The sequence below is a fragment of the Molossus molossus genome, unplaced genomic scaffold (genome assembly GCF_014108415.1).
Source record: "Molossus molossus isolate mMolMol1 unplaced genomic scaffold, mMolMol1.p scaffold_m16_p_12, whole genome shotgun sequence".
Classification (NCBI taxonomy): Eukaryota; Metazoa; Chordata; class Mammalia; order Chiroptera; family Molossidae; genus Molossus; species Molossus molossus.
The window spans coordinates 92,771,732-92,794,792 of NW_023425347.1; the positions used below are offsets into that span (position 1 = coordinate 92,771,732).

General features: G+C 58.2%; 1 protein-coding gene across 4 annotated transcripts in view; it reads right to left on the reverse strand.

The window, feature by feature from the left end:
- PAX7 (paired box 7) overlaps positions 1-23,061 on the reverse strand; it is a 96,600-nt gene that overhangs the window by 43,601 nt on the left and 29,938 nt on the right. For all 4 annotated transcript variants that reach the window (XM_036256587.1, XM_036256588.1, XM_036256590.1 and 1 more), the window contains exon 5: positions 422-621. In XM_036256587.1, the coding sequence (XP_036112480.1) occupies positions 422-621 (200 nt within the window). The remainder of the gene's footprint in view (positions 1-421; positions 622-23,061) is intronic.

Sequence of the window (23,061 nt, forward strand, 5' to 3'; positions counted from 1 at the left end):
TGAACTACTTGCCCTTCCTCCCTCCCTCCCTCTCTCTCTCTCTCTCTTCCCCCTCCCTCCCTTCCTTCCCTCCCTCCCTCCCTCCCTCCCTTCCTTCCCTCCCTTCCTCCCTTCTTTCCCTCCTTCCTTCCTTCCTCTGCATCTCTCCCTCCATCCCACCTTTCATCCTTTTTTTGGAGTACTTGTTGCCTGGGGAGATAAACACGATCCAACAGGCCTCACCACAGCTCCTGGCTCCCCCAGGGCTCCCTCCATCGGTCAGTCAGTCAACATTAGCTGCCCACTTACTCTGCGAGTAGCATCCGTGTCTACAGCCCCCAGACCATGTGCTGCCCATTGAACCCTCAGGCCTGGCCACCCCACCATCTCGTCCCAGCCTTGGGGCTATGCCCACAGTGCCCACACGCGGATGCCGCCTCACCTGGACGCGCGCCTCCGTCAGCTTGGTCCTCTGTGCCAGCTCCTCGCGGGTGTAGATGTCCGGGTAGTGCGTCCTCTCGAAGGCCTTCTCCAGCTCCTCCAGCTGCTCGGCCGTGAAGGTGGTCCGACTGCGGCGCTGCTTGCGCTTCAGAGGGAGGTCCGGTTCCGACTCCACGTCGGAGCCCTCGTCCAGCCGGTTCCCTACAGCGGGGAGAGGGGTGGGGCGGGCCTGGTGAGAGGCGGGTGCTGGGTGCCCTCTTGGCCCAGGGCTGCACTGCTCACCAGAGGGCAGTGTGGGAAGCACTCTCCACCCAGCTCCGGGACGGTCAACACTGGATGGCACAGCAACCCCTGAAAGAAGAAAATCCCCCACCGTTGGGCATTTAGAGTATTTCCACGGATGACAGATGTCCGTGACATGGGGTCACGATGTCAAATCTCAAGAAGTATATTCTCCAAAAAGGAGAGAATTTCACTGTATGTGAACTGTGACCAAGCGATCCTGACTTGGAGAGGCATTACGGAGCACTGGAACACGACGGAACACTGGAACACGCCGACGCCACGTTACGGAACACTGGAACACGACGACGCCACATTATGGATCACGGTGACGCTACATTACGGAACACTGGAACACAACGACGCCACATTACGGAACACGACAATGCCACATTATGGAACACAATGATCCCACATTACGGAACACGACGATGCCACGTTACGGAACACAACGATGCCACGTTACGGAACACCGGAACACGACGATGCCACATTACGGAACACAGCGGTGAAGAGATTAGCAGGTGTTGGCCTCAGGGTGACGGAACTTTTTTCCATGCGTGTTTATAGTTCACTAGTTTTCCAATGATGACCATTTAGACAACGACTCTACTGCACTTTGGGGAAAGACTGCAACATGAAGGAGAGGAAGGAGGCAGGAAGAAAGGAAGGGAGGGATGGAGGGAGCAAAGGCAACAGGGTCCTGTCCCCACCTCTTGTTCTCACTCAATTGCTTCAAACCTTTATCACATGACTGATCCAGGCCCCTCCCACAAGGGATGGCCTCCCCACCCCCAACCTCCCTAACCGAATGCCGCTTCTTAGAGGTCCCCTGGAGGTGAAGGGACTAGCAGTGCAAGGCCTGGCATGTCGAAGGGCATGATGGGCAATGTTAGCTTGGGCTGCATCCACAGCCTGGAGCGCGTCCAGTCCCGGGCAAGGCCCCTCCACCGGAGTCCCTTCCCTCCGTCCTGCTGCCTCGGCCGTTACAGTCATGCCTGCTCTTTATTGGTCACTGCCCGGCTGACTGTGACGACAAGGGAGCCTTGCCTGCCTCGTTCTAAAGGCAGAGATCGGGGTCGGATCCCACCCCTTCATCCGCCCTTACCCAGCTGCCCGGCAACCCATCACTGAGAGGAGGCTGTGGTGGGCACAGCCGGCATCCTGGGCATCTGCCCCAGCACGTCTGGGTCTCAGAGCCAAACACAACTCATCGCAAGGATTCACCTCCTGAAACTCGCTGCATGACCTCAGTTTTCTGACAGTGACGAGGAGAGGGAGCCCTTGGGGTCTCAGAAGGAGGGAGCAGGGGGTGGCAGGCAGGAAGAGAGGCTAGCCAACTGGTGGTGCACGGGGCACCAGGCTCCCTCCTCCAGTGGGGACCCTGAAGCTCCGGCAGGAGCTGAACAAGATGGGGATCAGGGTTGTGGGGGGCAGAACCGAAGGGCAGACATTGTGCTCAGAGCTGGGCGGTCAGACAGGGGAGGAGACATGACCCTGTCCTGGGAGAAACCCCAGTGTGACTAGGTCTCTGTTCGGTCAAGAGCAATGCCGCCCAACTGACCTTTCTCAATGAATGAAACGCTCCAGACCTGCGTGGTTCACGTGGCAGCGGCCGCCACGTCTGCAAGTGAGCGCTGGAAACGTGTCTGGTGCAACCGAAGAACTGAGCTTTTTAAAAAAGTATTTTCCTTTATTGATTTTAGAGAGAGGAAGGGAGAGGGAGAGAGAGAAACATCCATGAGAGAGAACACCGACTGGCCGCCTCCTGCACGCCCCCTACCGGGGACCAGGCCCACAACTTTGGCATGTGCCCTGACCGGGAATCGAACCAGAGACCTCGTGCTGCATGGGTCGACGCTCCATCACTGAGCCACACCAGCAGGGCAAGAACTGAATGTGTTACATTATTTCACTCGAATTCAGATTTCTGTAGCCACGCGTGGCTGGCGGCCACCACGCAGGACAGCACAAATGTAATGCAGGACAGGCTATTGGACCATAACCAAAAGCATGAATGACGTTAGCCACTGCCTGGCTGCGGGGTAAATTCAAGGGGCTCCTGACCCTGCCTTGCCCAGCCTCAGTGCCCCCTGGGGCCTCGCGCATCCAGTGCCCTCGTCCTCCAAGTGACGCGCAGCTTTCTCCACCCATCATGGAGGACTGAGTCTCCTTTCTCTTCGTCTCCCTGTTCCTCCCGCTCCTTCTTCAGCACAGATCTGGGAACTCTGTGGGGCCAGAGAGATGCCCAGACCAAAACCCAGACTGAGGAAGGCAAAGCAGGGCCCTCAGACACCTCTATTGTTTGAAAGGATCCTCTAGGATGTTGCAGTTGCCATAACAACCCTCTAGATGCTGAGTGGGGAGAGCGAGGCTCTGTCCCACGAGGCAGAGGAGGAGAGGGGACTGGACTGTGGGACCTCAGGCCTCTGAAAAAGATCTCTTGCCTCTTCCCTGGCCCCACCCAGGAGAAGAGACCGTTCAGGTCTGTGCTCGCCTCGCAGTCTGTCTGGGCTGTCGGCTCTTTTACAAAGAGGGGAAGCAAGGCTCAGAGAGGTTCAGTAACTTGATGGAGGCCACACAGCCAGTAAGCCCATGCGAATTCCTGGAGAAGGAAGGGGAGGAAGGACAGACTGGGAGGGAGTTAGGGGGCGCTCTGACGCAGCTCTGGTCTAGTCGAGAGTCCTGGTCTGGGAGGCCTCCCACCTGGATTCGGGGCTCCGTCTTCCCCGCGCTGGGTGGCCTTGGACAAGTGGCTTCCCCTCTCTGGACCTCGGTTTTCTCAGTTGTAGAAATGAAGATGATGCTACTTGCCTGCGTGCCTCCCCGGGCAGCTTTGAGAATGAAATGAAACGGAACCTGGGGGAATGATCTGGAGCCTGGAGAGGGCACCTGAAGGATGAGAATGACGATGATGGTGGTGATGATGACAGTAGGGAAAAGGGTAGAGGGTGGGGTGCAGGACTGAAGCAGCCTGAGTGAGGGGGCTCACTCACAAAGAACGCTCATGCTACCACACACCCTCCCTTCAGTCTCCCCAATGATGCTCTCCCCTTCTCCGGAACCCTTTGGTCTCAGAGTTCAATTAATCAACAGGATTAGGTAGACTTGGCCAGAGAGAGGCCCTGATGGCTGGGCTGAGCCTGCATCACTGAGAGCCTGGGCAGCTGGCACAGGGAGGGGCTGTGGGGAGAGGGACATGGGAGCGCATTCATTAAACAGAGGCTGGGCTTGGGCGGCCGTGTGGGAGCAGCCCCGGCCAGCTGCATTGCCGCCCTCCCGCTCTCAAGCAGCTGTGGGCTGGGAAGAGCCTGGGGAGGGGCCCGAGCTGGTGCTGGTCTGGGGACAGCCCCGAGGGGGGACATGCTGAGGGACCCTCTCTCTGGTTCCTGGACCTCTCTCTGCCCAGGGATGTGCGGAGTCTGATACAGAGCAAGGAGGAAAACGAGCCCCACCATCGGGCCCTCCCAATCTCATGGGAGCAAAACAGCCTGTGTGTGTCTCAGGAAGCTTCCAATCGGGTGGAAGAGGTATCACCCCTGGCCTGGGAAGGTCTCAGTCCGCTGAAGGACACACAGCTTCCAGAGGGGTCGGAGCCAGGGCGGGGTACAGCGTGTGAGTGGAGAGAGCCACAGCACAGCCTGAGGTGGGGGGAGGGGCGGGAGGGCGGCGGAGCTGCGTGGCGAGTCCCAGCTCACGGGTGCGCAGGGCCGAGTCCAGCCCAGGCCAGGCTGCTGGAAGGGGACAGACTGTGACGGGGTGGCTCTCACAGCCACCAGCCCAGCCTCTGCCCCTTGGCGCCCACCAGCTTTCACAGCCGCTCACTCAGGAAGCCGAGGCACACCGGCCGGGCCCCGCCACGTGGGCCCTGCACACGTGTCCGGCTCACCCTGCCAATCCACGGTGCTCCCTGTCAGCTCTCGGCTTCTTTAAATGGCCCGGCCAAGGGCATCTCACTTGCTCAAGATGCTGAACGGAGCTCCCTGTGTTTGGAACGCTGCCCCGTCCCCAGGAGCACGCTTGCTCCTCCGCACAACCCACACGGGTGCCTCCCCCCGCAGGACTTCCGGGGCCCACCCGGGCTGGTTCCAGGCTCTCAAAACTCATCGGGAGACACCGAACTTGCCTGTCTACGGGTCTCTGGACCCCACTGCACCAGGAGACCCTGGAGTACAAGAGGGACTGTACCTGGCACACAGCAGGTGCTCAATACAAGCTTCTGGGGTGACTAGGGCTTCACGGGATGATTACAAAGTTCCTTTGACCCCTGACGCATGGCAGTAGTCATCACCTTACACGTGTGTGCACCCCACAGTTTACATGCCCTCTCGTGATCCAAACACACTCTCTCTCAACACGCCCTGGAAGGCCACGCAGGCAACAGCCCCATTTTACAGATGTCCAGTGGAGTCCCAGGGCAGTGGGCTGGGAGAAACCCCAGGACTGGGACCCCCAGCCCAGTGAGAGCCAACCGAGCCCCAGTGAACTCCCGGGCGGGGGTCGGAGAATTTGATTTCTGCTCAGGGAAGCCAGGGTGGTTCCCTCCCATCCCCAACGCCCAAACTTCCCTGCTCCCCCTTTGCCAAAGGAAACGCCTAGAAACAAAATGATCACAGTATCTCGACCTGCAGGAGGGAGCTGACCCATCTCCAAATCCTTGTCAGAAATTCTAGATCAGGGGAAGCCAGCAACAGCCTTAAGGTGTGGGGTCGCTCTGCCCTCCCGCAGAGACACCCTCCCACCCGGTCCTCTGCTCCTGTGGCCACCACCTCCCGACTCAGCCTTTGTTACAGTTTAACATAGGCCGGCTAGGAGCTGCGGCGGAGAAACGAATCACATAATAGTTGATATGCGTTTTAATCAAGTAATTCGGGCAGAGCTGGGAGCTGGCGAGTGTGGACCGGGCCTCCCTGAATACCAAGCAGGCCTGGGCGCAGGTCTCAGAAAATGGAAAAGTCATTTTACAGCTCAGCTGGGGGCCCGGAGAGCCAGGGCCATGGCGGGCGCCTCGCAGCCCCTCCGCGGAACTGCTCAGCTGTAACCAGTGCACGGTGCGCAGCGAGGTGATGTCTGCGGGAGCCAGCCACACGAGGGCTGGGCATGGGGCATCAGCCGGGCCGTGGGGCTCCGGCCCCCAGTCAGACCTCTCTGGAAGCCCTCTCCCCACCTCCTCTGCCGGAGCTTCTCCTGGTGCCCTCTCGGCACTGCCACCAGGCGCCCAGGGGACAGACCTACTTAGTAACCCTTTCCCCTCCCCTCACACCTCACAGGCAGCCAGCCCAGGACCGAAGCCAAGAGATTCAGAACCCTGGTAGCCCCCCACCTGCCCCTCCCCCACCCCCTCCTGGACTCCAGCAGCCCCAGCAAGGGCAGGCCTGTGCACAGGCTGCGTCCTCCGCCGGCAGCACCCCGACCCTCCCTTGGCCTGCCGTTTGCAGCGGGCCCGGCCCAGCAGAGTGCGGCACAGTTTGCCGGGGTTCTGCGGATTCCGCGTATGTAAAATACGGATAACACCAAGGTGCTCCCCAACCACCTTCTCTGCTTTGCATTTTCCACGGCGCATAGTACGATCACACATGCTAAGTGTTCTAGTTTGCTGTGTGTCCCCAGCTCCCTGCCCCCACTGCCCTGGCCAGCACAAGCTCCAGGACAGCGGGTGTTCTCATCCTTCCGATCTCCAGGGCCGGGGCAGTGGGCACTCAAATACTTGCTGAATGAATGATGAGCAGATGAGTGAGGACATTAAAACACAGGAGCCTGGCTGGTGGCTCAGGTTGTGGTGGCATCATCCCTTGCACTGAAGGGTCATGGGTCTGAGTCTCAATCAGGGCACATACTCAGGTTGCAGGTTCGATTCTTGGTCGGGATGCGTGTGGGGAGTGGCTGATCCATGTTTCGCTCTCACATCAATATTTCTCTCTCTCTCTCTCCCCCTCTCCTTTCCTCTCTCTCTAAAATCAATGAAAACATATCCTTGGGCGAGGATTAAAAAAACAACAAAACAGACACGTGAAACAGTGCCAGGGACACATGCACGCTCAGCAAACATGCTACGTGTAGTTGAAGCAGCTGCCACTCCTGACAACCCCGGGAATGAAGGAGTGACTGTCCTGTCCTCCAGGGCCCTGCTCAGCCGCGTGGACTCATGCCTACGGCCTCCTTTATGGAAATCCATCTCGCGCGTGGCCTTCCTCTTTTCCTGCTGCTCCTACGTGTCCCGGCATCACTGTCTCTGCCTTCTCGGGAGTGCCCGAGGTGGGTCACTTTCACAGTTTGGTCATTACTGCCTCCAGCAATGCTTCAGGCTTAAGCTGCTCTAGGACCCATGTGTCTGTTTTCTGGGGGTCCGGGGTGTCCACAGAGCTCTGTGCCAACGCCATCCCTCAGAGGAACCCGTTTCTTCCTATCAGCCTTCTCCACGTCTTCACTGCCCAGCACTCATCCGTGTGCAGTCATTGCGTAGGTGGGAATGCCGGGGTGGGGGGGTGGTGGTGGGGGGGGATGTGGTCTCGAGTGGCACATCGCTGCTCTTGGGGCTCTGTCCGCACCTCCCACTGCTGCTCCGCTGAGTCTCAGCCGGCTCGTGACGCCTTGGTTCTCTGCCAGCCATTAGTCCTCCTCCTTCGGACTCAGCGGGGGACCACCTTCCCCGACGGCGTCCTCCTCCGTCTGCATTTAATTCATGTCAGGCTTGCTCTCCGAGAGGCCTCCCTAGGGACTGGAGGCACGGGCAAGGTGGGAATCCAAACAGGTCCTTCTAACTTCAAATCCTGCGCTATGTCTCAGCCACCGAGAGGAGTCAACCGCCCGATTTCACTGTCCCAGCTCAAGGGCAGGAGAGGGGGAAGTGTCTTTGAAAAGCGAAGGTGGAACTCCTACTTAGCTTACGACCTGAATTTGACAAAACGTTTTCTCCTCCAGGAAGTCCTCATCGAACCCATCCGGCTGCCCCCCTCCTCGTTTTAAACTCCGCGCCCGAGCATGGCTCCCGTGCTACAGCCCCATCCGGTTCTCAGGCTCGGGGGGCACTCCTCCTGCGTGCCTACTCAAGGGGCAGCTCGGGAGGAAGGAAGCGGTACCGCGGGAGGTGGTTCTGTGGGTCGCACTGCCAGAACTCGAGCCGGGGGGATCCTGTCTCAGGGGGGAGCCCGAGCCTTTTCTGCTCCCAACTGAACAAGCACGAGTCACAAACGGGAGAGAAGAGGGGTTTGCAGAGGGCTGGAACCACCCGAGGCAAACGCACTCAGGGAGGACTTCCTGGGTGCAGAGTTCGAGACTAAGGTGCACCTGCCCTTAAAGCAAGAGGTTGAAGACAGATGTCATAGGACCCTTCCAACTCGGTCTCCTTAACCTGTGGGCGTCATGTGCAGGGAACATGGAGTTTTGGGGGGAGCAGCTGAGATCGGGGAGGGGGAAGAGGGGCATTTTAGGCAGATGCCTGAGAGGCAAGAGCAAGCCCGCCATAGGAGGACCTCCGCTCCCTGTCCCCTTTGACACTCCTCCTGTGACTTTGAGACAATAAAACAATCACAGTTTCCCTTCGCTGCTTCAGCGGGTACTTGGCAGATGGCAGAGTTCTGTCAGGTCCCGAAAGGGGGGCTCGCCCACGGGGTCCTGTCTCGGGAGCGTGGTCGCGGCAGCCACAGGTAGACACCGGGGGAGGAGGGGAGAGAAGCTGTAGGGTCAGGTGGACCTGGGTTCGCCGGAATTCGGGCTCTGCCTCCTCAGAGTCGATGCCAGATGGGCTGTTCAGCTCCAAAGCCTCGTTCTGTTTATTTCTAAAATCGAGGCAGCGATGGGAGTCAAGAGGGAGAAAGGGAAACGCAGGAAACTGGAGGCTGAGCCCGGAGAGCTGCGGGTGGCGGGCACCCGGGCGACCCCCTGACACGTTCTCCTCTCAATCAGGCAGAAGCCTGGTAAGTGGGGAGCTGGCTGGCACTGCAGGCTCAGTCCCGACCTCCCGCGTGGCCTTCAGCATGTACTCGAACTCGTGGGCTCTCCATCTCCCCCTCCCCCCGGGACTGAGAACTGCCCCCGCCCACTTCTCGGATGTGGCTGCAGGGGCACCTCCAGGAGCCGTGCCTTGGACACGGCCACCACAGCCTGCGCCCCGTACTGACTCGGTGACTCCACTCTAGGCTGCGGCGTCCTCCTCCGTCAAAGGAGGAAATGACAGCGCCCGCCTCATCGAGTCATCACACGTGAAAATGCAACCCATGACTGCAAGACAAGGGCTGACAGCACTGCTGGGTACACAACCGTGTTCAACAGACAGCAAGTTAGCTACTTTTATTACTATGATTATTACTGCTGTTGTTACTGTTGGTGCCTGCATACAACAGGAGCTTCCTTGACCCTGCACCCTTCACAGGCAAGCACATCTGCCTGGCACAAAGTGCTAAGGCGAGGAATGAACGCATGAATGAATGAATGAATGGAGAATGAATGAATGAATGAATGGAGAATAAATGAATGGATGAATGCCCCTTTGTTATCCTTTCCTTACTCTACCAAGGTGGGGACTCAGCACAGCCCCAGCCACGCCCACAGACCCCACGCCCCATCCCATCCCCAGGGAAAGCCATCCCAGATGTAAGTAAACGGTGCCCACAGAGAGGAGGGGGTGCCAGAGCCCAGGTAAGGGCTGCAGCTGGCATACAAATGGTGGCAGGTGCTAAGGGCCCAAAGAGGAGACAGACCCTCAGGAAGCTGGGCCTGGGGAGGCCTGCGGTGAGGCTTCAAAATCAGCGAAGGAGAGAGAACAGCAGCTGGGGCCCCCTTGGCCAGATGAAGCCACCCGGCAGGGCAAGGCAAAGGCAGCCCGGCCAGCCGTCAGTGCCCCACAAAGCCACTGTGAAAGGGCCATATGCCTGAGAAGCCAAGCCTGCCCGGACCCTCTTCCTCCCCCTCCCCCTGGAGCCCTGGGAGACAGCGGCGTTGCAGCCAACTGGAAAGTTGTCAAAGGAGGCGGGATGGCAAGTGGCCTCGGGACCCCTGGCCCCTGCTTCCCTCCATCTATAGAACACCCTGCCTCTGGGCTCAGCCTTGAGGGAGGCTTAAACCTGGGGCTCACTGTACCCCAAAACCTGGGCTGTGTGATCACACACGGTCTCCCACAGCCAGACCGGGCGTGAAAGCCACGGGAATGAGCAGAAACAGCTGCTCATGGACGCGGCTGCCCTGAGCCTGTCCTGTAGCAAGCTGTGGTTTCCGCTGCAGCCCTGACGGTATTCGCATTATCAGCCCCATTTTACAGACGAGGAAACTGAGGCCAACGGGGTGAACTAACTCAATGGCACAGTGACAACCGAGACAACTGGCCCCAGAGGCCCCCTCTTGACCGTCAAGGTGACACGTGTGTCCTGGTCTTTGAGGTCCTCCGTGCACGGGCCACGCGCGGCTGTCCTCTGGGCCACTTCCAGGCCGGCCCAGCTGCCGTGGCCCGGGCTGAGGCCCTCACATTATTCCCAACTGCCTCACTCCCCCCTCCCAGCCTGGCTCGAGTCCCCGAGCCCATGGAGCTGTCCCGGACGCCACATCACAGAGCTCTCCTCGAGCCCGGTGGCACGTGCCCTTGGCACCCCCTCCTGCTAGAGGCTGACGCGAACTTCCAACGGGCCGTCCTGCTTCCCAAATGCACCTTACCATCCAGTCTGCCACAGGTCCATCGGGACTTCCTGAGTGGGGGACGTGGTTCCCCCGTCACACTGGGAATTCCCCGGGGCCCGGGAATGGCGCCTTCAGTGAGACTGGGAACTTCGTGAGGGTGGAAACTGTCCCTTCTGTTATAACTGGTGTGATCCCAGGGAGGATGGCTGGGCACGGCTCTGTGGCTACCGTTCCAGACGGCTGTGAATGACAGTCTCTAACGGGACTGCAGCCACCCGTTAACAGGGAGACATGGCCCTGGTCATCACAGACACAGACCTGACTCAAGCGTCCCCAAAGGCAGACTCAGAACCATGCCCAGGTTTCCTTCCCTCGGGCGTCACTTCTACCCATGCAATTTCCACCCATCCCCACCTCGCTCTCTTTAAAAAGGAAACCCTGAAACCTAGCTGATGCTGCCGGTCAAGGTGCACAGAGGAGCAGGTGCCCAGCAGGTACTTACCAAGTTCCTACTGGGCACCCCGCAGACCCACACTGATAAAATTGCAGCAGTTACATTTCACCGCCACAGAAGAGAGCGGGTAGCTCGGGCCCTGCTCCGTGGAAAGAGACCACTTTCTTACAGGTGGGCAGGGCTGTGGCTGACCCTGGAGAGCAGATAGGAAAGCCAAGCAGGGTCCCTGGAAAAGCAAGCCAACCATCCTGCCACTGGTGAGGGGCTTCACGGGGGCCAGCCTCTCTCCTTAGAAACAAAAGGCTTGACCTGGAGTTCCCCTCTGCAGACCAACGCCATGGCCATCAGCTGAGTTACCTGCTGCCACCTCCAGTGATTCCAGATTAACAGGCGAATGGTCACGGCCAAAGTGCCCCCCCAAACTGGCTACAGGCACCCAGCATCCCAGCCAGAAGACAGGACTACTACCTTGCCCAGAGGGGGGTCCCCGGGGAGCCTGGGGACTGGCTGGAAAGACTAAGGAGCTCTAGACTGAATGCCTTCAACTTGCTGTGTGACCTCTGGCAACTCTAAACCCCTCTCTGGGCCCCCAGAACAAGAGGTCCTCCTGGATCTCTAAGAACCACCCTGAGAAGGAGACCTGGCTTGTGGCTCATTCGTCACTTCACAACACAGAGCCCAGTCCCTGCCGCACAGTCCGACCCTCCGTGAATGCTGGATGGAAGAATGACTGACCAGTACGGGCAGTAAGGAGCTCCAGGGGGCATTGGGATCCCAACGTGGAGGTCCCGTGTGGGCTACAGGACATCCTGAGACTGTCTGATTCCTGTGAGGGCAGGAAAGATGAGTTCTTTCCTTCTCATGCCCTGCCTGGGGCCAAGCCTGCCTCCCAGCAGCGCCCAGGCCCTTCCTCTTGTCTTCGGAGAAGGGGGTGGGGCAGGCCTAGCCCTCTCCTCCACTCCCCTCCCCTGCACCAGTCACAGCCCTTGTGTCTCAGGCTGGTCACCGGGCAGCCAGAGGCCTCTCGGGCGCATTCTCCCACTGCCCCTCCCCACCCCCTCCCAGCCTGTCGCGCCCCCATCAATCTGCCGCAGCCCAGCCTCTCCAGCTGGCCTGGCCGGGCCGTTCCCAGGCAGAGCAGGTCCACAGTGGAAGGTGGTGGAAAAATGTGGACAAATTTCTGATTTGCAACACTCTGGGAAAGGGTTTATTGCCATTGTTTGAGGACGAATGTATAAATAAAGCAGGGCGAAGATTGCAGGGGGAGGCTGATGAAAGGCAGAAAACGAGAAATTTTATGGCCATAAGGAGCGTACTCTAATGGTGATTTTTGAGGCACTGGACCATGGTAGTTACTTAGCCAAATGATCACTGTGAAGCTGGGCGAGGCGGCTTATTTCTTAATTACTGTTACGTATTATGTCAGGCGGACGCGCAGCCCTGGAAAACTTGGGTTGAAGCAGACACTGGCTAGAGCCAGGTCCCAGTGCCAGGATGCCGGTGGGCCAACGGAGGGCCGCCACTGGCACCCCTCAAGGGCAGGGGTCCCCTGGATCTGCTGCCCTCTCCCCCCACCCCTGCCCAGGTTCCTGCCCCCAGAGAAAGTGCCGTGAGAAGCCAAAGAAAGACTCAAACTTGGGGCTGCACCTTTAAGACAGGAACCCAGCCACGCAGCACAGAGTGCTGAACGTGAGCAGGTTCCGAGCGAGCTGGGCTGATCGAGCACAGCATGAAATGGATGGATGTCCACCTTCGACAGGTATTTGCAAAAAGCAGCTAGGGACTCACCTGGGGCTCCCTCGCTGTGGGTCTCTGCACAATAACAGGGCAGGATAGGGATGGAGGGGGCGTCTGTGTGGTCGGGAGGGGTGGGGGACAAGAGGGGTGGCTCTGACATGCCGTGTCACCTGGGCCAGGCACAGGGCCTCTGGGGGCCTCTGCTTCCTCATATGTAAAAGGGAGCAGGACTAAACAGTCCCCTTGGGTCTAACACCTTGCGGTTCTGTGACTCTAAGACGCTATGATTCTCTTGCTCTTGGAGTCGGTGAGGTCGAGTTTTCAAAGCTGCTCAGCACGCGCCCTGTTCACCCTTTTCGTCTGGTCTGCTTTCAGAGGGGTGCCAGACAGTGTGTTGTGGGCGACTGTGTGCAGGCGCTGTGTCCTCTCACGGTACCCTCACTGTCGTCTCTGGTGACCGCTCAGAAAGGTGGGGAGACCTGCTCAGGTGCTAAGAGGCAAAGCCCCCCTTCCGACCCAGCTGGGCCCAGCACCAAAGCCAATCAATGCGTTTTAAAGAAATCGCCCTGGCCAGTTTGGCTCAGCGGTTAGAGCGTCGGCCTGCGGTCCTGAGAGACCCGGGTTTGGTTCCCGCCAAGGGCACGTACTTCGGTTGCAGTTTGTCCCCGGCCCTGGTTGGTCGTGCGGGTGGCAGCCACTCGATGTGTCCCTTCACGTCGATGTTTCGCACTCTCTCTCCCTTCCTCTCTCTCCCTCCCATTCTATCTGTACAAAAAATGGAAAAATATCCTTGGGTGAGGATAAAAAAAAAAAAAAAAAAAGAAAACAATTGGTGCCCTGGATGGTTTGGCTCAGCGGTTAGAGCGTCAGCCTGCGGTCCACAGAGACCCGGGTTCGGTTCCCGCTAAGGGCACGTACCTTGGCTGCAGTTTGTCCCCGGCCCTGGTTGGGTCGTGTGGGTGGCGGCCACTCGATGTGTCCCTTTCACATCGATGTTTCTCTCTCTTCCTCTCTCTCCTTCCCGCTCTATCTGAGTAAAAAATGGAAAAATGTTCTCGGGTGAGGATAAAAAAAAAAAAAGAAATCAAGTGGTGTCCCCAACATCTTCACATTGCCGGGTCCCCGTGGGAGCTTCTGCTTCCGAGGTGACATCTAAGAAGGTGACTTCCAGCAAGCTCCCAGGTGATGCTGCTGCTCATGGGGCCCCAGTTTGAGAACCACTGTGCTGATCTGAGAAAAACAGGGACAGCTAAACAGTGACAGCTTAAAAAATAATCCCCTGCTGCTCAAAACCCTGCATCTCCTCACCGATGATCAGAATGGAAACCGCGGGCCTGAAAGACATGGCCAAGCCCTCGGCCTCACCGGCTCCAAAACGCTGGATCTTTTTCACGCTGCAGTGCTGGGGTCGGGGGACAGACACTCAGTCCAAGGTGTGTGGGGCAAGATGGGCAGGTGAACTTTCTTCTCTGTGGTCCCTGCTCCTGCAACTTGCCACAGTGGCTAGGTCATCAGAGTCTTAACAGACCATGGCCAAGGACTCCCAGAGCCCTGACCAAAACCCAACCTGCCCCCTGACCCGCCCCAGCCTCTGAACCCACCGACTGCCACCCCTTCTCGCCACCTGGCTCTTACCTAACTCTTCTTTCTTTCCCCACCGCCTTCCCCTTTGATTTTAGCAGGCGGATGTGTCCCTGGTCTCAGCAAGTGGAAAGGGCTGTCCAGTGTCAGGAGAGTGAGCTTTAAGAGGCGCAAGTCAGCCCTGCTGGTGTGGCTCAGTGGCCGGGCGTTGACCCTTGCACCAGCAAGTCGCTGGTTCGATTCCTGGTCAGGGCACATGCCTGGGTTTCAGGCTGGATCCCCAGTGGGTAGCATGCAGGAGGCAGCCAATCAGTGTTGATGCTTCTCTCACCAATGTTTCTCTCTCTCTCCCCCTCTCCCTAAAATATCAATAAAAACATTTAAAAAATAAGTAAATAAAAGGTGCAAGTCAGGGACGGCTCCTGACACATGCTCCGCCATGGCCCACCTTCCAGCCTGAATAATTTGGAGGGGCAATAGTTCCTCTCCAGAGAGACAGTGTTTTTATCTGCTTTGTTCCTCACTTTATTCCCAAGGCCCAGAAGAGGACTTGGCCCATGGGATGAGCTCAACGCACATTTGCTGAACGAACCAACAAACGAACGAATGAACGAACAAACGAACGCACATTTAAGAATGAATGTATCGCCTCTCCTTTATGCCCAGGTCGACGCAATAACTCGCAATGTTCCGACAGATGCCTACGATGGTTTGCTCTTCAAACCGATGTGTGAGTGTGCTAGGATCACCCCGCACGATCATCTCATTAAAGATGTATTTATGCAACGCCAGACACCTGGCCCCGCGCTGAAAACCCCAGCTAGCCAGCTGGACAGTCCCAAGAGGTCCCGAGGATCGGCCCTCTGGAAACCCACACAGAGGTGCTCCGCTGAATTCCCCCGACTGTGCCCAGAGGCTGGGTCTTCTCCGAGGCGGGTCAAATGCAAAAGCAGTGTCTTGGTGATGCCTGCACCACAGCCGCCTTTGCCCACGGAGTCCCTCGGCACCACCACCCACCCCGGACTGAGCACACCTCTCTGCAAATGGGCTGCTGGAGGGAGTCAGTGTTTAAAGGAGTTAAATTTCAATTTGATCCTGCTGCTTACGCCTTTTCTAGTTTGATGTGTTTTTGATAACAATATTTTTTTGATCAATAAAAATAAAATCTGTTACTCACACCCTGGGGCAATTATTGCTCTGGGCCCAGTTTGCTGAATCTTGATGGAATAATGTTATTTTCCCCAAATGTGGCCAGCCAGAGGTTGGTTGCATTAAAGCCGCGGGGAGGGGGTGGAATCTGAAAAGGTACTGGCTCTCAGAGGACAAAAGCGTGCTTCTGGGTATTTGGGGTTGGGCGAAGCAGTCTCATTGAAGGAGCTGAGCGAGGGATCAGGCTTCACAATTCCAGAGAACAAATGGTCCTCTCGGGAGACAGGTGACGCGCTTACCTGGTGCCAGGCACTGTGCTTGGCATGCATAATCGGCCCCCCAAAGCTCAGCCCTGGCAGGCTTTGCTGACATTAAACCAGCTCTGAGGCTGAGACCCAGACAGGGGCAATGACTTACTCAACGTCACACGGCTGTGTGCTAGGACTTGAACCTGGATCCATCGGGCCTCTGAAACCATATGTGCACCCCTTCTCCCTTTCTCTCAGTGAGGACAGTGGGAAAGCCTTGGAAACTGCCAAAGGTTCCCCTCCCAACACTTCTCTCTGTACCCCTTTGCCTCCTTCCCCGCTCTCCTCCAATGCCACACTGTGCTCGCTCCAAAGAGCCCAGACAGGGCCACCGGAAAGTCCAGTGCTCGGTGGGCCGGGCGGGGATGCAGCCTTCGACATGTGGACGGATGCCGTGGGAAGGGGCCGGGTCCTGGCTTTGGGAGACGACGTGGAAGGACGCACGTTGTGAGACGATGTGGAAGGACACACGTTGTGAGACGATGTGGAAGGACACACGTTGTGAGACGATGTGGAAGAACACACGTTGTGAGACGATGTGGAAGGACACACGTTGTGAGACGATGTGGAAGGACACACGTTGTGAGACGACGTGGAAGGACGCACGTTCCCGTCAGCGGTGGACCTGCGGCGTGTGCACGGGGGTTCATGTGTGCTTACAACTCTGGGACTTTTGCTCTCCGTTGTGTATTTCTGAGCAAAATAATCTCTTAATAGGAGACTCGTAAGTCTCCTGCACAAGGCAGGGAGAGCAGAAGGGATGGTTGGGCGGCCTCAGAGGCGGAGGCCGGCGTTGATACCGGTGGCTAGATTTGGAAGGTCGGTGGGGAACAGGGGAGGTGGCAAAGGGAGGTTCTGAAAGTGAAAGGGGGTCAAGGGGGCCTGGAGATGCGGACAATGTTGGTGTTGGCGGTGTGGGAGCTGGTAACCTCGATGGACAGGAAAGAAAAGAAATCAACACAGCACCCAGTGGGTGTCAAGCTCTGCCCATACACCCCTTCATCTCTTCTTGACAGCTACACCCACAATGAATTTTATCATTCCCGTTTTTCATTTTTGTTGTGTTAATCCTCATCTGAGGATACTTTTCCATTGATTTTTAGGTAGAGTGGAAGGGAGGGAGGGAGAGAGAGAAACATCAATGCGTGAGAGACACATCGACTGGTTGTCTCTTACATGACCCTGATCAGGGCCGAGGATTGAACCTGCAACCCAGGTACGTGCTCTTGACCAGAATCGAACCCTTCGGTCCAAGGGCCGACGCTCTAACTGCTGAGCCAGACCAGCCAGGGCACCATTCCCATTTTTTAAATGAAGAAAGACAGATGCTCGGGTTAAGCCACCAGCTCAAAAACATCAGGCAGAGCCAAGATTCGGGATTCGAATCCAAGCCTGCTGAGCCTCGTGATGCTGGGAGGGAATCCTCTCCAAGCCCCACTTGACCCTGGAGCCTCCCTCCCCCTGCGCCCACAGCACCTCCCAGCCTCAGCCTCCAGCCTCCGCCCCCGCAGGCTCCACCGCCTGCCCCCCAACGAGCTTCCCCGGGAAAGAAGAGGGCGTCGGCGGCTCTGCTGGAGACACACCGAGTTCACCGTGTCCTTTCCTTCCTCCTCTTTAATACTCACGATGTCTGGGGAGGTTTTACTCACGGCCTGCGCACTGGAGACTCATTCTGTCTCCCAAGTGCTCGCTTTTCTCTCGAGGAAAGTGGAAAACCAGGCTTCTCTTCCACCACGGGCCCCTCTCGTTGCCTGTCTTGTGCCCAGAATATTCCAGTCCATTCCCAAACTGCCTCTTTGGCCCTTTTCTCGGCCTTTTTCTCGAAAGCGAGCCCCCCGCCCGCCTTCCCGCCCCACAGCCCGGAAAGGCTGGCGGCGGGCGGGTCTTGGAACAGCGCGGAGGCGGCATGAGTCTGGAGGGCGGGCGGGTGGGAGCGTGGCGTGCAAGGGGGACCCCGCGGCCTGCCCCACTTTGAGGTGCATTTGCCCCAGAGAGCTGGACTGGCTCCAGCTCTGGAGGGAGGAGTCGGGCGAGTGTGGAGCCTTCACTGGTCCCATCGGGTTCCCGTTACGCGTCGGGCAGTAAATTATAAACAAATGCCTCCTGCTTCCATTTCTGAAGGCATCTCCCGCCCTGCCTTTGCCCTCCACACTTTGAGGGTACATCCCCTTAAGTGGTGCCGGATGGGACCAGGAGCCAGGTGAATGGGGTCTCACAGGCCCGGGCCGTCATCTGGAGAGCTTGCAGCCCCCACCAGCAGGCTGGCACCCACTCTCCAGGCCCTGCAGCCAGACCGGAGATGACACGTGACAGACAGACGAAAGGACGGACAGATGGATGCCCTCGGGGAGTGCGGGTCCGGGTTCTAAGTCAGCAAGTTTCATAAGCTGGGACTGGAGAGCTCTGGCCCAAGGGGAGGCAAGAGGGTGGAGAGGGCACTGTGGAGCACACAGGCCCGGGCTAAGGCTGGGCGGTGCGTGCGGCGGGCATGACCATAGCCCTGGGCTAAGAGGGTGGGGAGGGGCGCAGCAGGTCCCTGGGCCTGGGCACCCAGGGCGTGTGAGACAGAGTGTCTTTGGCACCCGGAGCAGGGCAACCAAAAGCCACCCCACCCTGGCCCCGCCCTTCCCCCCACTTCCCAGCTCCCTCTGCCTCTGCTCCCATTATGGGGTTTGGAAATCAGAGACTCAGCCACATCTGTGCAAATCACTGATCTTGCATCTGGGAGCATTAGCCAGGCACCAAGGCTGGGCACTTATTATCTCATGTAATCCTGGCCCCAGCGCCACCTGCTAGACTCTATTACCCCCACTGTATAGGCAAGGGCTGTGGGTGCAGGGGAACCACTCCCCGCGATTGCTCCAGCTCACCGAGTGCTCCCTATGTGCCAGGCACTGGTAAGGGCTCTCGGGGGGTTAGCTCACTTGACTGATGTTGCAACTGTTATGATTCCATTTACAGACAGGAAACCAAGGCGCAGAGAGGCAGAGTGGGGGCGATCGTGGGTCTGGAGCAGCAGCCACCCCTGTGTGGGACAGCTTCCCCAGATAAACTTGGTCCCTAACGTCCGAGACGGCATCTGTGTGAAGAGAGTCGGTCCTTTAGGCCGGGGGCAACCTGAGAGACCATTTCGTCCCAACTCACTGTCTTACAGAGGAGCAAACAGCCCGGGAAGGGTTTGTGACTAGCCAGAGGTCACACAGCAGGTTAGAGGGAGAGCTGGGGCTGGCCTCAGGCCCCTCTCTAGTCCCTGAGTGCCTGGATACTCTCAGGATGTCAGCGATGGGGGGAGGGGCGACAGCAGGCCCTCACAGGCAGGGGTCCCCTGAAGGTGTTGCCCGTATGGCCACCGTCTTATCTAAGTCCTGGGGCCCCTGACCGGGATCCCAGCTCTGCAGCTCTCAAGATGCCCTGGATTCCTCCGGGGCCCCCCTGCAAGCCTAGAAGCAATGCCATTGGCTGTCACCCCGTCTCAGGGTGTTCCAGACCTGGGGGGAGGGGAAGAGGGAGGGGAAGGGAGACTGAGGCCAGTGGCCTGAACTGAGTGGTGTCTGGCCAGACTGGGTGTCCAGAGGCATCATTTTCTTGTCCCTGACACAGAACACGGGCTACCAGCAAGATACGGCTTTGCAGACCAAAATCTGGGAGGTCTGAATCCTGGGTGACCTCGGACTGCTCACTGAGCCTCTCTGAGCCTCAGCATCGCGGAGGCAGGTGGAGCTCAGGCAAAGCAAGTGTCTAAGGAAAGAGGCAAAAGAGAGACCCCTGTCCTGGGCCCCTGAGCCCTCCCAAAGGCCCCCAAGGAAAACCGACACAGGCGCTTGCCACATCCTCCTGGGCCCTAACTTGTTGCAGGAAGAAACCTGAGGAAGCTGGGGCCGGCCTGAGAAGGGACTTGGCTACAGCTGAGTCACTGCTTGCCAAAGGTTACCTAAGATGTGTCCAAACAAGAACCGGCTAAGGTTCTCCTCCAGGGCCTCCAAACACACCTGCCCGCCCAAACCCAGGACAAAGGCAACCCTCCCCCCGGGGAAAGATGTGCCAGTCTGGGAATGATGGGCATCCAGAGAAAAGCTTATGCAAATGAATGTAAAACACCTGGCAAGGAGCAGGAACTCTGAGAACGCGCAGGAGCCATTCTGATTTTAACACACGTTCAATGAGCACCTACTAGGTAACAGGCCTTTCTCACAGGTCCCCCTTCTCATCTGACTTATAGTTCTGAGGGTTCCTGCTTTTCTCAGGGGAGCACTTTGAGGCTGGGAGGGTATGGCCCAGGTGTCCACGTGGCTGGACCAGCCACAGCTATGACTCTGGGTCAGGGGTTGGAAACCTTGACCGGTTCACTGGAATCATCTGGGAGCTTGAAAAAGACTGCTCCCCACTGTGATGCAATGGTCTGGGGTGCAGCTTGGGCATTTCTGGTTTTCAAAGCTCCCCACTGTGAATCTCGAGCAGCCAGGGCTGTGACGGCTGCCCCGGAGCCCCCAGGGTTTGCTCTGAAGTTCCCCCTCTCGGATTCAGCTCCCAGGGCAGCCTGCTTAAGAGATGAGTACGCGGGGAGGAGTCATGGAGATTTCAGAGGGGGGAGCACTGGGGGCAGGGGATGGACCCTCCCCATCTGCAAGTACTGGGTGAGCTGGCTTAGGAGTGGGGGCCCCAGAAGCTGGGCTGGAGCTCCCGGGACTAGGCTGGGGGGTGACTGACACCATCCCTGTGCTTCTACCACATTCTCAGAGTGCACAGCTCCCCGCTCAGCTGTGCTTCCTCCTCACCCCCAGGACCTCAGGACCTGCACACACTCATAGGTGTGCACGTCCTGAATTCTAATCTCGGTCCTCCTACTGCGTCCTCCAGAGTCCACCTGCCAGCACATGTCCTCCGTGTGCTCCAGTGAGGGTCTGGCGCCCTGGGGAAAGGGTTCCCGTCCTGAGGCTGCTGCACCGTCAGGGGTGTGCAGACCGAAGCTTCCTTCCTTCCCGAGACTCTGGGAGGTGACGGTGAAGCCCACCACACAGCCAGCTTCTCCCCACCCTGCCCTTTCTGCAGGCGTTTACTATGGACCAAAGCCTCCGGGTGGGTATTCCTACTCTCCCCCATTTCACAGATGGGCACAGGCGCAGAGTGGTAAGACAGCGTGGCGCCTCCACACAGCACACGCGCTAGCTGCTCCGGGGTCAGGACTCAACCCTGGCACCTCCCTTAGCTGCTGAGCAGGGGCGAGCGGTGGAGGTCCTGCCCTGTCAGACCACAGGAAGGACTGCCCCACCTCAGCAGTCCTGAGCCCTTGGTGGAGCCAGCTGCCGGGAGCCGCAGAATGTCTCGGGTCTTTCTCGGTGACCCCTGCGCCCTACGCCTACCACTGGAGCCAAGCTCCCAGAGGCCCCTGCCACCAAACAGTCTGAATTTCCCCCAGGTGAGTCGGAGGGGAAATTCGATCCAGTCTGCTTTGCGCCAAACGCGCCAAAAGCGTGTTTGCTCGGAGAGGCCCGCGAGGCCTGGGCTGCCCTGGTCTCAAAGAGCTGACTTTCAAACCCTGTCTGCAGGTGGCACGCTGCCATGTACCACCTGGGTGGAGCGGTGCACCCCGAGGGCCTGCCAGGGAATGGATGGGGAGACGTCGGGGCTCCATGATGGGCCAGGCCCCACCCACCCCTTCCCCACAGGCATGGGCTGGCGTGGCGCTTACTCAGAGCGGGGCTGAGATGGGCAGGGCAGCCCCTTCGCCCGCTGACGATACTGAGCAACTACTAGAGAGAATGCGGCACCTGCAGGTGTGCTCATCTGTGTCCCTCTGGGACCTCAGGCAGACAGTACGCACCCCCCACACCCAACAACTTCTCCGGAGAACCCAGGAGGTCCCCACAGGCCAGAGGGTGCTCAGGGTCTCCCCTAGACAGCACCAGACCTCTGTCATGTGGAGGACAGCCGGAGGTTTGGTGTTGGCCTTCAACCTTGAGCTGCAGAGACAGCCCCCACCCCCCGACTTCCAAATTACACAGGGTGGGCAAAAGTAGGTTTACAGTTGTTCATATGGAAAACAACACAATAATTAATAATAACATAGAATAAACTCCATTTCCCATATTCACTACTTTTGCTGTCCCACGTGTTATTATTTTGGGTTGAATTGGCACAGTCTCTGGTGAAAGGGGGTGCAAATGACCACCTCTTTTCTTTTATAGGAAATGTCACCATTTCTGCGGCTGCAACACCACCGAACCCGCCCACACCCATGTCTGTCTAGCTCCAGACACAAAACACCTCGTTCCTTCTGTGTAGGCCAGAGAGCTGTGAAGGGCACGTGCCACGGGTGTGGGGTCCAGGCCAGAGCCCATCACAACCCTCTCAGTCTGTCCCGGTAATAACAGCTACCAGCCGCCACCGGCACGGCGCCGTGACCAGGCTGTGCGCACACCTGTGAGGTCTGACCCGCGCGACCTCTGTCGAATGGAACTCCGCGTGGCATGAGAAAACCGAGGCCCAGAGACACAAGGCGGTCTCCCCAAGGACACACAGCAGTAAGACTGGAATTTGGATCCAGCTGACTCTGCAGCCTGGAAGCTGAGCCACCAGCCTGCACTGCCATCTTTAAATCACTGCAACCAGAGGGTGACATCTCCGGGTGGGCTTGTCCAAAGGCTGGCATGTTCCCTGGGAAAGGAAATGTATTAACCCAGCTCCCCTAAGGATCTGGGGTTCACCTGTCACATGTCTAGGGGGACAGCCGGTGTCTCGGGGAATAGGGCCCAGAACAGGGAGCTCCTGGCCTCCCCTCCCCCGTCTATAAAATGGGAATAGAGACCTAGATGGTCCCAAAGCTCTTCCCCACCCAGGTCTCACACCACATCCATGTCCACCGTGTGACTGAGCTACTGATGTCACCCTTTAGACCTGTTTCCCCACATGCAAAACAGGGGTGACAAGGCAACTTCACAGAGGGTGTGTGGCTCCCAGCCCTGGAGGAGCTTTGCAAACTGTAGAGTGCTGGTCAAAGAAGGCTCCGACGGCTCCGTCAGCGGACTTCCAGCATGGCCACCTCGCCCTCCTCCCTGGGAGCAGCTGGTCTGTGCCCTCCCCCACCGCAGGCTTTGTCTTCCCCTTTCCAGGTCACCAGCTCCCCATTTGTTATGCCTCCTGGCCTCCTCCGGGTTTGGAAAGCTCTGAGCAGTCGGGAAGGGAAAACCCAGATGTGGCTACAGGCCGTGTGGGGCCAGGAGAGAGGTCACCACCGCCTCAGCGGAATGAGATCATCTTTCCAGCAAGATGGAATCTGTCCCGGCCCTGTCACCAATTAGCTGTGTGACCTTGGGCAAGTCACTTAACCTTTCTGGGACCTCTGCCCCTCCATCTGTGAAAGTGAGAGGGTCAGCCTAGATGCTTCCAGACCTGACATGTGAGGAGGGTCTGATGCAGGGAGAAGCTGTTCCCAGCCCCAAAGCCCAGTCCCGGTACAGTGACCTGGCGTGTGTTTCGGGACCCTGGATCGGAAAAGGGAATTACAGCCTCGGGGTCGCACGC